The 17,451-nt window shown below is 34.8% G+C and overlaps 1 protein-coding gene across 3 annotated transcripts in view; it reads right to left on the reverse strand.

Moving 5' to 3' along the window:
• Positions 1-17,451, reverse strand: part of Elp2 (elongator acetyltransferase complex subunit 2) — a 48,598-nt gene that overhangs the window by 16,411 nt on the left and 14,736 nt on the right. For all 3 annotated transcript variants that reach the window (XR_013429601.1, XM_078030179.1, XM_078030180.1), the window contains exons 6-14: positions 15,196-15,260; positions 14,395-14,461; positions 13,716-13,853; positions 11,752-11,847; positions 10,113-10,213; positions 9,454-9,585; positions 4,778-4,927; positions 2,689-2,877; positions 205-274 (exon numbers count right to left, since the gene is read on the reverse strand). Coding sequence is in view for 2 of the 3 variants with exons in the window: in XM_078030179.1 (XP_077886305.1) it covers positions 205-274; positions 2,689-2,877; positions 4,778-4,927; positions 9,454-9,585; positions 10,113-10,213; positions 11,752-11,847; positions 13,716-13,853; positions 14,395-14,461; positions 15,196-15,260 (1,008 nt within the window). In the remaining variant the exon portion in view is untranslated. The remainder of the gene's footprint in view (positions 1-204; positions 275-2,688; positions 2,878-4,777; positions 4,928-9,453; positions 9,586-10,112; positions 10,214-11,751; positions 11,848-13,715; positions 13,854-14,394; positions 14,462-15,195; positions 15,261-17,451) is intronic.

The following is a 17,451-nucleotide window of genomic DNA, read 5'->3' on the forward strand; positions in this document are numbered from 1 at the left end:
AGACTGAAAGCTATTCCTATTTTCAGTGGTCTTCACTCATACATTTATCACAAAAATCTGATGAGAGAAGACAGATGTGTTGACTGTGATTTAAAAAAAAAAAAAAAAAATCAGCTGCAGCAGTCATTAGGTACATTCCACACAAGTGTGTAACTAGGTTTTAGGTACCACTAGAGGTTGAATAATTTGAGACCAGAGCCTTACCCTGGAACACAGCTTTATTTGATAATCCTAATGCAGGAACAGTAGCTCCTTCAGGAAGATCACTGTCTTGCTGGAATAAGAAATAGGATAATGTAAGTTTTAAACACTAAAAGCTACTGGTTTTCTCAGGCATTACAATAATACCATGATCATAAGGCTGAGAAATCATTTTAAGACCAGCTAGTGTGAACGCCTGCCCACTCTTCTACTTCTTGAACCAAGAATTGCAATTCAAGCAATAATTCTCCAACACACACCCTAACCCAATCCATAAAGCCAGCTTCTTCTCTTCCACATAAAACCCTTACAGCTCAGTGGGTTTCAGGGTCTGACAAGAAATGCAGCAGGGTAAAAATGGACGGACGGCCAGAGCTCCACCTCCAAAGAAAGCCTCAAAGGCACATCCTTGATGATACCCAATCCTAGAAAGAGACAGTCACAGTATTTTCTTTCTTTCTTTTAACACTTATTTTTTAGTTGTAGTTGGACACAACACCTTTGTTTTATTTATTTATTTTTATGTGGTGCTGAGGATCGAACCCAGGGCCTCGCACAGGCTAGGCAAGTGCTCTACCACTGAGCCACAACCCCAGCCCCTACAGTATTTTCAAAAACATATTTAAGTAATTGAAAACTACTTTAAAACTTGATAAGAATGCCATTTGACGAGGCAGTACTCTGCCTAGATTCCACGATTTAAAAGCAATCAAGTTATTACATGTGAAAAAATATACTAATCATTAAAACTGGCCCATGATCATGTTAAAGAGTTTCTTACAATTTAAACTTTAATACAGGAGCTGGAACTAGACAAACTTGAGCAATATGAATTTAAACCACAGTCAAAAACAACTACATGGAACACAAGGAACTGCATGCTTAACTCAAAACTCAAGAGAAATAGCATAGCATGGGAAGAACAATAACAAGCTTTCCCATATGCCTATCCCAACACTTAGAATGGGAGTAAAACCTAAAAGAGATCAAGAGACATTACAATTTACACAATTCCTATATTTTATTTATTTATTTTGTTATCTGGGACTGAACCTTGGGGTGGTGCTTAACCACTGAATCACATCCTCAGCCCTTTTTTTATTTTGAGACAGGGTTTCTCCAAGTTGTTTAGGGTCTTGCTAACTTGCTGAGTCTGGCTTGAACTTGCAATCCTTCTTCCTCGGCCTCCTGGGCTGCTGAGATCTGCCACCATGCCTGTCAGGGATTCCTGTATTTTAGGAATTGAATGTATACCTAGGACTAAGGCTTTCATGGAATTCCATGAAACTCCGTTTCAATCCCTGAAACTAAAGAGATCCTAAAACTAACTATCCCTCTATCCCCAAATGTTAGCACTATATAGGAATCACAATCAAGACCTCCCTTTGGATCTCATTCATGACGCCCATTATTATTAGAAATGGGCAGTACAAAATCATAAAACCTCTTTACATAATTAAGAAATGCTGTGGCACAATGCACTGAGTATTCCAGGGCATTTCATTTCAAATGATTCTCACTTTCTTCTCCAGTCTTACCTGGATCAGTGCTGGTTTCTGTGCCTTCAATCTCTGGGCTCCCAGAAAATTCTCCTTGTTCCAAAATACTTGTTCACCACATTCTTTGTGAAGGGGCTTCCAATGGCACTCCACAGTCTGAAGTGTGCCTGCCTCCCAAAATCTTCCCTGATCTGACTTCTCTCACTTTTGCATTTCCCTCTTCATTCCAACAAACACCCCAAAAACTCTGGCTACCTCTCTCCTCTTTCTCTCCTTCCTTCTGCCTATAAAACTGTACTTACCCTTTTGAGCTCAGAACCAAACCTGGGACCCAGTTCTAGGAAAAGGACTGTAAGATCCACATTTCTGTGTAATGTAACTATCTTCCTACTTAATTTCTCTTCCTTCAAAATTACTTTGTGATTTTTATAACCCATGTATTTTTATAAGTTGATCAAATCTTTAGTAAGAGGGGTGTAAATGAACAAAACAAAAACTTATTCTTACAAAACCCAAATGAAGTCTCATTAAACATGCTGTCATTACTCCAATGCAGTGACCTGTTCCTTCTATGAAACTTGACTTTTATACCATGAGCTTTAGTAGTTAATGGTCTCATCTAATAATTACAGGTATGTTATGTTAGTTAGACTGCCCCCTTACTGCAACCTTACAAGCAAGATGATAATTTCTCATCTTGTATAGTTTATCATAGGTAGCTAGCACATGACAATACACAATATCCATGTCTCAAATGAACATCATATTGCCACTTTACAGGGTTTTGAGCTCATTTGTTACACAATTTTCTGGTTTTAATATTTAAACCATCATATACCCCAGTGCACACAAACATATGTCAAACCAATAATAAGTGATATGGCTTCTTTTTTTTTCTATATACTCCATCTACAGCCCAAAGCAAAAAATACTTAGAATTTAAAATTAAGTGACTAGGTTTAAACGAAACCTTTAGAAGAATACTCACATCACAAAGCACATGACTCAATGAATGTCCTGAAATGGCACAAAAATTTTCCACAAAATTCCGAGGTGCAGAAAAAACTCGAAGAACCTTTTCATCTGCTCCAGATACAAACTGAAACCGATTAATCATTGCCAAACATTTCAGGTCATATCCATGTATCTGAGGCCTTGCAATTTCATGCCAAGTCACCTGGGTATTAAAACAGAAGAAATGAAAATGGCCATATGTTTCAAAAATCTATTCTTTTCAACAAGCAAAATATCAGATGCAAAACTGTAGAAATGTGACCATGGGGCAGACTCAAGCAAAAATAAACAACTAAGCAGTCCTAGTAGCACATCAACAAGAGCCACAGTAAAGCATTCCCAATCATTTGACTTGTATTTTCAACTGACTACAGATGATGCTCCAAATGATCGATTGTGTTACTGTGGCAGCAAGACCACTGGCAAACCTTACTAGCCCTCATGACCTGACTCCTATTCAGTACCATGAATTTTTGTCAGAAATAAAGGGTGAAAATCAAAGAAAACCTTAGAAGATGGAAAGATCTACCTTGCTCTTGGATAGGCAGAATTCATATTCATCAAAATGACCATACTACCAAAAGCATTATACAGATTTAATGCAATTCCAATCAAAATCCCAATGGTATTCCTCATAGAGATAGAAAAAGCAGTCATGAAATTCATTTAGAAAAGTAAAGAGACCCAGATAGCTAAAGCAATCCTTAGCAACAAGACTGAAGCAAGTGGCATCACTATACCAGACCTTAAACTATACTACAGAGCAATAGTAACAGAAACAGTATGATATTGGCACCAAAATAGACTGGTAGACCAATGGTATAGAATACAGGACACAGAAATTAACCCACATAATCACAGTTATCTTATATTAGACAAATTGCCAAAAACATGCATTGGAGAAAAGACAGCTTCTTTAACAAATGGTGCTAAGAAAACTGGGACTCCATTAAACAAAATGAAATTAAACCACTATCTCTCAACATGCACAAAACTCAACTCAAAGTGGATCAAGGACCTAGGAATTAAACCAGAGACTTTGTGTCTAATAGAAGAAAAAATAGGCCCAAATCTCCACCGTGTTGAATTAGGTCCCAACTTCCTTAATATGACTCCTATAGCACAAAAATTAAAATTAATAATTAATAAATGAAATGCATTCAAACCAAAAGAAACAATCAGTGAGGTGAATAGAGAGCCTACAGCATGAAAGCAAATTTTTACCACTTGCACATCAGATAGAGCACTAATCTCTAGGGTATATAAAGAACTCAAAAAGCTAAAAACCAAAAAAACCAAATAACCCAATCAATAATGGGCAAAGGAACTGAACAGACACTTCTCAGAAGGTAATATATAAAACATTAGAATAAATTAAAAAAATTTTTTTAAAGAAATAAAGGGTGAAGATTCTAACTTTCACACATAGAAGTTCAGGATTTATCAGTGGTAAAATTTTCCTGTGACTGAACTTATGGTCAAGACGAAGAATTTTCTTGAACAAGAGCTATCCTCAGGCTAGGGATATAGCTCAGTAGTACAGCATTTACTTAGCATGTGTGAGACCCTATATTCAATCTCCCCAGAATTGCCAAAGTAAAAGAAAAAAAGGCTACCCCCAACCTCAACCACTACTATCTAACACCAGATGACTTCAGAAATTATTTTTTACTATAGATTTAACAATGCTTCCTAATGAGTTAAACTTATAAGACATAGAACTTTTATGTGAAATTGAAGCAAAATACATTTTAACAACCAACACTTTGAATTATTGTTTGAATTACAAAGAGGGGACGAATATAAGTTTTTAAGAATATGCCAAACAAATATCCAGAGTGGCGGGATCATTTTGCTTTCCCATTAGCAAAGTATGAAAGTTATAGTCACTCTACATTTTTACAAGCAGCTGTTAATGTCACTCTTTTTTAGTTCAGCTTAAGAATATATAATGATATCTCATCATGATTTTAATTTGCACTTTTCTAATAGCTAACAATGTTGTTTTTCACTTACTTGTGGAAGTTTTTTAATGTGGTTAGTCAAGTAGTAAGATATTTTACCTGTGATTGGTCTTTTCTCTTCCATGGAGCAAAAAGTCGAGTTGTCTGATCAGTACCAACAGTGATGATAAATTCTCCTTCTGGATCCCACATTAGGTCTTGGACACCATCAAAGTGTCCCGAAATGACAATTTCTGGACTCCACTCTCTCTGCAATAAAAGTACTCATGACACATATCAAAATAATCAAAGGCCACCACCACTCAAAGTAAAGCACTCATGTCTGGCAACAGGAAAGATGGAAACCCCTTAACAAATTGAAAAGCTAAATATATAAGACAGGATCATAAAATAATAGCATCAGGGGCTGGGACTATAGCTCCGTTGGTAGTGTTTGCTTGGTATACACAAGGCCGTGGGTTCAATCCCCAGCACACACACACAAAAAAATCCACACAAAATAATAGCATCTCTTTTCTAATCAACCATATTAATTAAACATTCAAATACGTGTTGTACCCTCGGAAGCAATTATCTTGGGAAATTTCTCTCCATTCATCTTTCACTGAATATCCTAGCAACACAACTGACTTCATCTTTTTGTGCCTGAAGATATTACAAAAATGGCAGCTATCTCCTAGAAACATCAACAGCATTGATTAAGGGGCCGGGGTTATGGCTCAGTGGTAGAGCGCGTGCCTGGCATGCGTGAGGCACTGGGTTCAATCCCCGGCACCACATACAAAATAAATAAATATAATAAAGGTATTATGTCCATCTATAACTAAAAAATTTAAAAAAAAAAGGATTGATTAAATGAGCAAAATGTGTAGAACAATGTAAAGCATGCAAAACAATGCTGCATGTACAGATACTCTGCTTTTGTTAAACTTAACAATGAAAGAAAAAATATTATATAAAATAAGATTCTGAGTGTGGCTTGCTTTATAAAGTAAAAGGAGTTATAGATTTAAAGTAAAAGGAGTTTTAGATTTAAAGGACAGAAATAGACAGAATCAAACCTATTTGATTCACCTACTGAGCAACAACCATGTAATAAATACCAATAGGAAAACACAGAAAATGTCATATGCATGGTCCAGAGTTTCTTTTTACATAACCTTGAACAGTAATAATATCCAGAATATATAAAGAATTCAAAAAACGAAACACCAAGAAACCCAAATAACCCAACTAATAAACAGGCAAGAGAATATTTCTCAAAATAAGAAATACAAAACAACCAACAAATGTATGAAAAATGTTCAACATCTCTGGCAATCAGAGAAATGCAAATCAAAACTACATTCATTAAGATTTCACCTCATTCCATTAAATGGCAATCATCAAGAATACAAAAAATAAAAAATGTAAGCAAAGATATGGAAAAGGTAAATTCATACATTGTTGGTGGGACTGCAAATTAGTATAACCACTTTGGAAAGCAGTATTGAGATTACTCAATACTGCTAAGAGACTAAGAAAAGAACCACTATATGACCCAGCTACCTGACTCCTTGGTATTTACCCAAAAGAACTAAAACCAGCATATTACATCAGGACATGGTAATGCACACCTGTGATCCCAGCGACTCAGGGCAAGAGGATCGTGAGTTCAAAGTCAGCCTAAGCAACTTAGTGAGGCCCTAAGCAACTCAACAACATCCTGTCTGTCTTAAATAAAACATAAAAAAGGATGGGGATGTGGCTCAATGATTTACCCCTGGGTTCAATCTCTGGTACAAAAAAAAAAGCATATTACAGTGACATAGCCACATCAATGTTTATAGCAGGACAATTCAACAACAGCTAAGTTATGAAACCAGCCCAGGTGCCCAACAACAATGAATAGATAAAGGAAATGTGGTATGTGTACACTATGGAATTTTACTCAGTCATAAAAAAATAATGAAATTATGGCATCTGCTGGTAAATGAACATAACTGGAGAACATTATGCTAAGTTAAATAGGCCAGATTCAGAAAATCAAGGGTCAAATGTTTTCTCTCATATGTAGAAGCTAGAGCAAAGTATAGGGAGATAAGGGGGATCCCATGAACATAGAGGGTAGATCAGTGGTGTCAAGGGAGGAGACTGAAGGGGAGGGAGGAGGGACAGGAAAAGGGAGGAGTTGTGGAACAAAAGTGACAAAATCACACTAATATGAATATACCACACTGAGTTCCACGTGTAGGTATATCTATAAAGCATCAATTAAAATAATAATAAATAAATAGAAGAGACCAGCAGAATAGTTGCAAGGGGAATAGTGGTAGGGAAAGAAAGAAGGGAAAGAGAAAGCACTATGGACTAAAATAGAGAAAATCATATTCCATACATGTATCATTATGTTAAAATGAACTCCACTATTACATATAACTATAAGGTACTATAAAAACTTAAAATTTTTAGGGGCTGGTGTTGCAGCTCAGTAGTAGAGCACTTGCCTAGCATGTGTAGGCACTAGGTCTGATCCTCAAGACCACATAAAAATAAATAAATAAATAAAGATATTGTGTCCATCTATAACTAAAAAATGTTTAGTTAAAAATTTCTGTTAGAGGAAAATGAAATTTGTATCAATAACTGGCAGGTCATTCAAAGCCACATCTGATGAATATAATCAGTAATCTGGTATTAAAAAAAGTGAAAGAAAAAAATATTAATTTCTTCTATGACATAGAATCAGGTTCTAATGTTAACACTAATGTGAGTTTAAAAGTTCTGAGTGATGGGGCTGGGGCTGTAGCTCAGTGGTAGAGCACTTGCCTCTCAGGTGTGAGACCCTGGGTTCGATCCTCAGCACCACATAAAAATAAATAAGAAAATAAATAAAGATATTGTGCCTATCTACAACTAAATAAAATAAAATAAAATAAAAAAGTTCTGAGCAATGGACAGCTCTTTTAGATTAATAGCATAGTTTTCCATAGTAACAATCCTAAAGGGCAGTATTTATTTGCTTTTAAAAAATCACCCACCAAGCTGGGTGTGATGACACATGTCTGTAATCCCAGGGACTAAGAAAGGATCACAAGTTTGAGGCCAGCCTCAGCAACTTGTGAAGCCCTAAGCAAGAGAGGCATATGCCTGGAATCTCAGCTACTCAGGAGGCTGTGGAAGGAGGGCTGCCAAGTTTGAGGCCAGTCTCAGCAATTCTGTGAGGCCCTAAGCAACCTAGCAACACTCTGTCTCAAAAAATAAAAAGTGGAGCTGGGGCTGGGGCTCAGTGGTAGAGCACTTGCCTTGTATGTGAGGCACTGGGTTCAATTCTCAGCACTATATATAAATAAATGAATAAAATAAAGGTCCATTAACAACTAAAAAAAAGATTAAAAAAGGGGGGTGGGGGGTGGGGATGTGGCCCAGTAGTTAGGCACCCCTGGGTTCAATCTCCAGTGCCAAAGATAAAAATAAAAAGGGCTAAGGTTATAGCTCAGTACTAGAGTACTCCTCGATTCAATCCCTAGTACTAAAAACAACAATAAAAAAACACCCTTGATTATAACAAATGAACAACTCTGGTTTGGGGTATTGGTATTGGGGGAAGCTGTGCTGGGGTGAAGATATAAAGAACTCTGAATTTTCTGTTCAATTTTGCTACTAACCTAAAACTGCTCTAAAAAACAAAGCCTATTTCCAGGGTGGGGTTGTGGCTTAGTGGTAGAGTATTTGCCTAGCATGTGAGAGGTATTGGGCTCAATTCTCAGCATTGTATATAAAAAAATGAACATTATAAAGGTCCATCAACATCTAAAAAAAAATTTTTTTTTAAGAGAGAGAGAGAATTTTTGAATATTTATTTATTTTTTTAGTTTTTGGGGGACACAACATCTTTATTTGTATGTGGTGCTGAGGATCGAATCCAGGCCGCACACATGCCAGGCGAGCATGCTACCACTTAAGCCACATCCCCAGCCCTAAAAAAAAATATTAAAAAAAAAAAAAGAAGCCCATTGGAAAAACAAATCACCCTTAACACTTGATGAGTCAAATTGTAAAGCACAGGTACAGTGAGAATCTATCTTCTGGCTTGTGTCTCTCCTTACTCATCTAATGCTTTTAATTCTATGACAGCCCTCAAAGACCAGCTGAGTTAAGGAAATAAAATTTATCTTAAAAAACATTTTCTACCTTAATAGTGTCATAATTGTTCATCAATCTTAAAGGTCAACTCCAAATGGAGAATATAAGAAAAAGAGTAGATTCTCCCTATAAACTGAGAAATCAAAACCTCATAGGTGACACAACTATTTCAAGTCCACAAACTAAAAGTTATACAAATGTATGAATTTCTACTTTATAAAAGAAACCATTAGATACATATTCAGAATACACTGTAACATTTAGCTTAATGTTCTTATTTGTTTATTTAATTTAAAATATACTTATATAGTATCCATATATAGCAGCCCTATTTTTCATTTATAAAACAAGAAAAATTTGATAGGGGCAATGCTGGGGATTGAACACAGGGCCTTGCACATGCTAGGCAAATGTTCTACCAATGAGCCACAACCCCAGAATTCATTCAATTCTTCAATACTGCTGTACTCTTCTTAGAAAAGCATGAGTTTCTACCTACTATAAACACAGTATAATGTCTACAGAAATAAGTGATGTCAACTTAAAGGCCTCTTCTATGCTTCTGTACAGTGTTATAAGTAAAACACTATTTAGCTAGGTTGACTATTCACTCGATGTGATTAGAATTGCTTGAAAAGTGCTTTTCTTACTGGGTTAACTGTATTCTGCTTCCAAAGGTGCAGTGCTCCGTGGAAAGCATGAGCAATAATCATGGAACCATCTTCATTGAACTGGCAATCATAAAATCCCAGAGTATTTCCACCTACTTCACCTACTCGAACCTACACAATAACAGAAAAGAATTTTCACTTAATAGTCCCATTTCTTTTTAAGATTAAAAAGTTTTCTTAGAAGTAAAGATAGTAAATAACACTAATTAAAGTTTCAAGTCACATAGAAAATATAACAATTCTAATTTAGACATAGCTAATACCATTGCCTCACTGACAGAACTATAAGGAGAAATAAGTAAAATCTGCTATTGGATTATGAGATATTTTTACATGCTCTCTGTGTAATTGATAGATCCATCAGAAAATCAGACAAATCAATAAGGAAATAGAATTGAGCACAGCAATTAACAAGTTATATCTACATAATAAATATGAACTACTATTCCCTGCAGAATATATATTCTCAAGTATAATAGGACCATTTTTTACAATGGAAACGGATTACAGATTTCAAGTTCTAACTCATTTAATGTATACAAAAACTGCAAATTTATATACCTAACAATACAGATTTAGGATTTAAATATTTAGTTTACAAATTCCAAATTTCTGTTCCTTAAGTATCCACATTTTACCTGTTCTAGCCAAACTCCTGACTCTTCATCTGGAGCCCAGAGAATCATGGTTTTGTCCATTGAGGCAGACAATAATCTCACTGGCTGCTGTAGAACACCATCTAAAGAATAAAAACCAGTACCTTTAGGTGATTAACAAGCACTGTGCTTGTAGATGATCAGAAACAACACAATAAGCATATTGCAAGAACATTCACTGAAGCATTGTTTATAATAGCAAAGATGTGCAAATAGCATAAAGGCCAACCATTAGAAGAACAGATAAACAAGCTATGGTATATTCAAGCAATGGAATATTATAGTGCAATTTAAAAAAATAACTAATCACATGAATCAACATGGATATACTTCCAAACATTTTAAATTAAAAACATATCTTGTAAAAGAATAAAAATATATAGGTATCAAGTTTTGATATATTATAAATAAAAACAATATTATTTATTGGTATACAAATGTGCAATAAAAGAATAAACATATGCATAGGAATGATAGGCACTAAATTCAGTACTGTAGTTGCCTCTACAGAAGGATGGAAGGGGAGGTTTAAAAGAACATACAGGAATTATTGGTATGTATAATATCTAACATTTCACTATGGAAAATTTGGCCGCAATCTCTCTAATCCTGAATTCTCTTAGAAAGTAAGATAAAGAGCTTAGCTGCAGCTTGGTGATGTGGAACTTTAACATGTGTGACTCACTTTGATTTTTAGTCTGGTCAATTGTGGTCTGGTATAAGAGCTGAGTCCAAAATAATGGCTTACTCTTGTTTTAACAGTGAAAATGCAATTTCAAATTATTAATAAAAGAGAAGACTGGACTTTGTTTTTAAATTAACCTTGCTTGAGTTCCTAAAAGTACAGCTAGTTGGTTCTATAGTGCAGAAAAGGTGAAGCAGTAACCCTTGGCAGAGTCCTATGTTAAATGACAATAGAGGGGCTTATTAGACTAGTAAAAATTGAGGTATTATGAGCTGGAAATAAAAGAAGCCACTAACAAAGGCCAAATGGGATGCATCAGAGTTGACCCAAAGAGAGAGAACAATAAAAAATTTAAAAACAGTGAGAAATATAGCATGTAATAAGAGCTGAAAGGTGATTCCTTGAGTATTAATTACCATTATTCTTATCTTGGGGAAAGGGATGATAAACCATAAGGCCAGGCCTTGCTCAGCTCTATACCTAGCACCAGCTTGGGCATGATAAAACCACCACTCCATAAATGGAACTTATGAGCAAAAGAAAGAAGGGAAAAAGTTCTTACTTTTTCATAAGTATTATATCTCAGTATTATCAACTTTATTACCAAGGTGAAAAGTTCCTGTGAAATTAGCTTGAAAGTCAATTTTCCTTAAAATCTCTTAATGACTAGGTAGAAACTTTTAAGAAATAAAGTTAATGGAGGTGTGGTAGTTTCAGCATCACGACAAAGATCATACTTCACTCAATTAAGAGAGCAATTGTCAATGGAACTCAGTGTTCACCACACCAGGAATGTAGTCTTACACTCCACCAACTTGAAAATGTATTATATCTTAAGATTTCTAATCACACTCATAAAAATCCTCCACTTCAGCTGACGAGCTTAAAATACTGCAAGAGTTAACTGAAATGGGATCTGCATGTTTTTCTTCTTACCTTTGTAAAATGAAGGTTGCCAATGAACTGCATTTACCCAGTTTTCATGACCAGCCAACACAGTCTCCAGAGTATTTGCAAATGTTATTTTACTACCTACAACAAAAGCAATGAAGGTATTTTTTCCCTCAAATATCTGCTAAAAAGAATTTATGCATGACCAATTCAGTTGTGCAACTACATTTAAAAATTAGAATAAAACATAATAGATGAGATTCAACAAAAAGAACCAATATTCTAAATTTTATTAACCTTACCAATTCTCCAAAATAATAAGAGATAAAGTTTTAAAAATGAATTTCTCTCTATTTGGTCAAATATTAAGGAATGTTTTACTAAAAAAAAAATTTTTGAAACAGCTGTTACACAGTGATTATAAAGCAAAAACATACACACTATAATTGTATTGAAACATTACATGCACAATTTTTATGATTTTTTTGTGTCCATTTAAAAATTAGGGCTGGGAGCAGGGCACTGTAGTACATGCTTGTTATCCCAGCTCCTTGGGAAGCTAAAGTAGGAGGACTGCAAGTTCGAGGCCAGCCTTAGCAACACATTGTCCCAAAATAAAAAATATTCAAAAAAGGGATTGGTATGTAGTTCAGTGATAGAGTATGCTGGGTTCAATACCCAGTACTGCTAAAACAGTACTGGGTACTGCATGTGCAAGGACCTGGGTTCCATCCCCAACACAGCAAAAAAATAAATAGATTTAAATTTAAATATCTACATATACAAATATATTTTTAAAATATTTATTTTTTAGAAGTAGTTGAACAATACCTTTATTTTATTTATTTTTATGTGATGCTAAGGATCAAACTCAGGACCTTGGACATGCTAGACGAGCACTCTACTGCTGAGCCACAACCCCAGTCCCTACATATATATATTTTAAAAGCAAACAAAGAAAGGCCAGCCTCCTTGTTTCCACACTCCTTATCAAGATACCACCTAAAATACCATTTTTAAAAAATAAAATAAATGCAGAAACAAGGAACATTAATTAAAACAAAATAATTTAAGATAATTTAAAACAAAATAATTAATGAACAATTTTACATTTGGGTATAGCTACTCATAATATTCTGGTCATATCATTTATTTGCTATCCTCACAAAACTCTATACCCAAATTTCAACTCTAATAGGCTTTATAACCGTATACCTAGGTGAATAATGCTTACTGAGAACTAATTTTATAATCTAGATACGCATGTAAAAAAAAAAATCTCTTTCAAATTCAATAATTCAACAGTATCTACCATGTAAGGGTAAAATTCTAATGCTAGACAGTAAGAAAATCAAAATAAAATCAATTTAAAAAATTAAATAAATACATAAACCGCAAAAATAAATAGATAAATAAAATCTACATTCTTGGCTATATTTTAAAAAAAAGTAATCCAATGTAGAGATTTAGCTAGTCTCTTAAAAATACATTCCAACAAGCTGGGTGCAGTGGCACACACCTGTAATCCCTGCAGCTTGGGAGGCTGAGGTAAGAGGATCACAAGTTCAAGACCAGCCTCAGCAACCTCAATGATGCTGTAAAGCAACCAAGTGAGACTGTCCCAAATAAAAAATAAAAAGAGATAGGGATGTGGCTCAGTGGTTAAATGCCCTTGGGTTTAATCCTTGATGCAAAAAGAATATACTCCAACAAAAGTATGAGTAATTCACACTATTACCTTATTTATTTCTACGCTAAAATTGCAAATTTAGAAACCTTTTACAAATTAATTTATTGGGAAACATTAAACATTACAGCTTAGAAGAAAAATAATTTTCAAATATGAAAAATAACTCAATTTCACATACAAATAAAAACCAAAACCATATCAGTTTCAGATAGGAATCCGACATTTCTAAAAAAATGAACCTTCACATAGATGTGTGTTGAAATAGATAAAATCACTCAGCCAGTAGACTCAAGTACAGCAAATATTTTCAGTTACTCACTTCCGTTTTCAATAGTAAAAGTATTTTCCTTCAGTCTTATATTATCATCCTGAGTTTCTGAAGATGTCGATTTTACATACAGCCTCCATATTCTTATCAGGCAATCTTGTGAACAGCTTGCTAGGAAAAGATCTTTACCTAATTAAAAAACAGATGGTATAATTTTTAAATGTAGATATAAAACCCTTCATTCATTTGATCTACATTCATTTTAATAAATACTGACAAACACAGATGCAATAATAAATGTTATTCATAGATGGTTCTACCAAGAACTTTTCAAGAATGCCTGCATGTAGACAATATAGTTGGCATCATCTTGAAACATCAACCTGGTTCATCTTCTACCACCAATTAACAGTTAACAGAGAGATACGTATTCTCTTTACTAATTGGGACAAGAGAAATATGTAAGACATAAAGAAAACTTTAAAATTAAAACACAGGAGGGGCTGGGGCTGTGGCTCAGTGGTAGAGCGTTTGCCTACCATGTGTGAGGCACTGGGTTCGATCCTCAGCACCACATAAAAATAAAATAAAGATATTGCATCCACCTATAACTAAAAAATAAACTATAACTAAAACAAAACAAAACAAACTAAAACACAGGAGACTGCTTTTTTGGAAGTTACACATACTTGTTCCCGTCAGCTGTACATCAGCAAAATTTCATACTGACCAAAGGTTGCCCACTCCACGCCTCTTATCCAATCCTCATGTCCACTGAGAGAAAGCACTTTCTGAAACTAGTAAGATAATGAAAATCACTGGGCTTGATAATTTAACATTTTCACATATATTGACTTCATTTTATCTCAGTCAGTCCTACTGCTTTTACTAAGAATGCTACTTGATTAAACACAGGATAAAGTACTCATTTGAGAACAAAAAAAAATCTCATCATGTAATACTTAAGTCATTAACTGAGCAACTCTGAGTTGATAACACAATATCTATAGATATCAAGTAATTTAAATGTTTACAAGATAAAATGACATGCTATGGATACAGTATATAAAAACATTGGATCCTACAGAACAGAAACTGGGCCTAGAGTTAACCAACCTAATTCCTGGAATTTCTTTCCCTTAGTTTAGACACTCAAAGTGTAGGTAAAACTCAGAAGGATAAATAAACACTGGCTTTACTACAGGTATGTTATACCTCATTTAATATTAAAAAAAAAAAAAAAAAAAAAAAAAGCACTACCATGGCATCTTCCTTCTCTCCAGAACCAAATTATCTCATTACCTGTTTCCTCCAACAACTCGGCCTGGTGGCTAAGGCTGAAGTTACTTAATGTTCAAATAAAAAAAAAGAAAGACTATCTAATAGAAGAATTGTCAAGGAAAGATTCCCCTATTGGACGATTTTGGTTTGAATTTTAACATTCCTGAATTATAATTTGTAAGTAGTCCGTATTAAGATATGTGACTAAGTGGATAGTAATTCTCGTCTCTTAATAAATATCATTATTTACCTGATCATTTTGTTGAACAAATAAATGAATTTTGCAGTCATCATCACCACATGCTAATATTGGTACTAGAAGAAAAAAAAAAGGCATGACTGTAAATACCCCATCACAAGTAGGATCACCTACATGGATTCTAAACTCTATGCAAAGTATCCTGACTTCCATTTCCCACACCACTGAACAAACTGAAAATGTTCAATGAATATCTCCAGGAATAAAATGTGATACTCAAAAACATATTAGTCAATGGTTATTTAACAAATAATAACAATAAACTTGGACAAGTAGTATCTATGTTACTTAGAAGGAGCAATGTAAAAGAAGCCCAAGAGCAAGTAGGGAGCCAGGTGTGCTGGTGTATGCCTATATTCCCAGTGGCTCAGAAGGCTGAGGCAGGAGGATCACAAGTTCCAGGTCAGACTCAGCAATCTAGCAAGGCTCTAAGCAAGTTAGTGAGACACTCTCTCAAAATTAAAAAAAAAAAAGGGCAGGAATGATGTGGTGGACATTATTATCCAAAGTACAGGTATGAAGGCACAAATTAAATGTCAACATACTTTATATACAAACAGAGATATGAAAAATTGTGGTATACATGTGTAATAAGAATTGTAATGCAAAAAAAAAAAAACCCCAGAGTACATGTATGAAGAAATGAATTGGCATGAACATACTGTATATACAAAGATATGAAAAATTGTGGTGTATATATATATATATATATATATATATAAAATAAGAATTGTAATGCATTCCACTGTCATGTATTTAAAAAATAAAATCAATTTAAAAAATTAAATAAATACATAAACACCAAAAATAAATAGATAAATAAAATCTACATTTTTGGCTGTATTAAAAAAAAGAGGGTGGGGCGGCGACAGGAATGTGATGCAGTGGTAAAGCACCCCTGGATTAAATCCCCAATACAAAAAAAAAAGAGCAAATAGGGTACATTTTTACCATCTAAGCCAAAAGACCAATATGAGAAGCTGTTAGTCCAACTGAATAATAAATAGCTACTCTGAGCACAGCATCACTATTAGTGCAAAGACGTACAGATATGTTTGTAACTTCAAGAACTTTAGATTTTATTGAAGACTGAATTCAATATTAAAACAAAGTAAAAGATCAAGTAGTAAGTAATTAAATACATAGCTAAAAAGCTTTGAAAAGAGTGACTAAAATGAGCTATCTTTAATAAGATAAAAAACAAATTCACACTATCTAAGGACAGCCCTAATGACTCAGGAGCAAGATAAAACCTGGATTCTTTTCTAAGGAAATACTGTGCTACCAAATGTGTTTTTAAAGGTTGTCTCACTACCTGAATAGACACTTCTCAGAGGAGGACATACAATCAATCAATAAGTACATGAAGAAATGCTCACCATCGCTAGCAGTCAGAGAAATGCAAATCAAAACTACCCTAAGATACCATCTCACTCCAGTAAGATTGGCAGCCATTAGGAAGTCAAACAACAATAAGTGCTGGAGAGGATGCAGGGAAAAGGGCACTCTTGTTCATTGCTGGTGGGACTGCAAATTGGTGCAGCCAATTTGGAAAGCAGTATGGAGATTTCTTGGAAAGCTGGGAATGGAACCACCATTTGACCCAGCTATTCCCCTTCTCGGTCTATTCCCTAAAGACTTAAAAAGAGCATGCTACAGGGACACTGCTGCATCGATGTTCATAGCAGCACAATTCACGATAGCAAGATTGTGGAACCAACCTAGATGCCCTTCAATAGATGAATGGATAAAAAAAAATGTGGCATTTATACACAATGGAGTATTACTCTGCATTAAGAAACGACAAAATCATAGAATTTGGAGGGAAATGGATGGCATTAGAGCAGATTATGCTAAGTGAAGCTAGTCAATCGTTAAAAAACAAATACCAAATGACCCCTTTGATATAAGGGGAGTAAACAAGGACAGGGTAGGGACGAAGAGCTTGAGAAGAAGATTTACATTAAACAGGGATGAGAGGTGGGAGGGAAAGGGAGTGAGAATGATATATAAGAGGAAAGGAGGGGTAAGACAAGATAATACAAATGGAAGAAATGATTTACAGTTGAAGGGGTAGAGAGAGAAAAGGGGAGGGGAGGGGAGGGGAAGGGGGATAGTAGAGAATAGGACTGACAGCAGAATACATCAGACACTAGAAAAGCAATATGTCAATCAATGGAAGGGTAACTGATGTGATACAGCAATCTGTATACGGGGTAAAGTTGGGAGTTCATAACCCACTTGAAT

This window comes from Ictidomys tridecemlineatus, chromosome 13 (assembly GCF_052094955.1).
Source record: "Ictidomys tridecemlineatus isolate mIctTri1 chromosome 13, mIctTri1.hap1, whole genome shotgun sequence".
NCBI lineage: Eukaryota > Metazoa > Chordata > Mammalia > Rodentia > Sciuridae > Ictidomys > Ictidomys tridecemlineatus.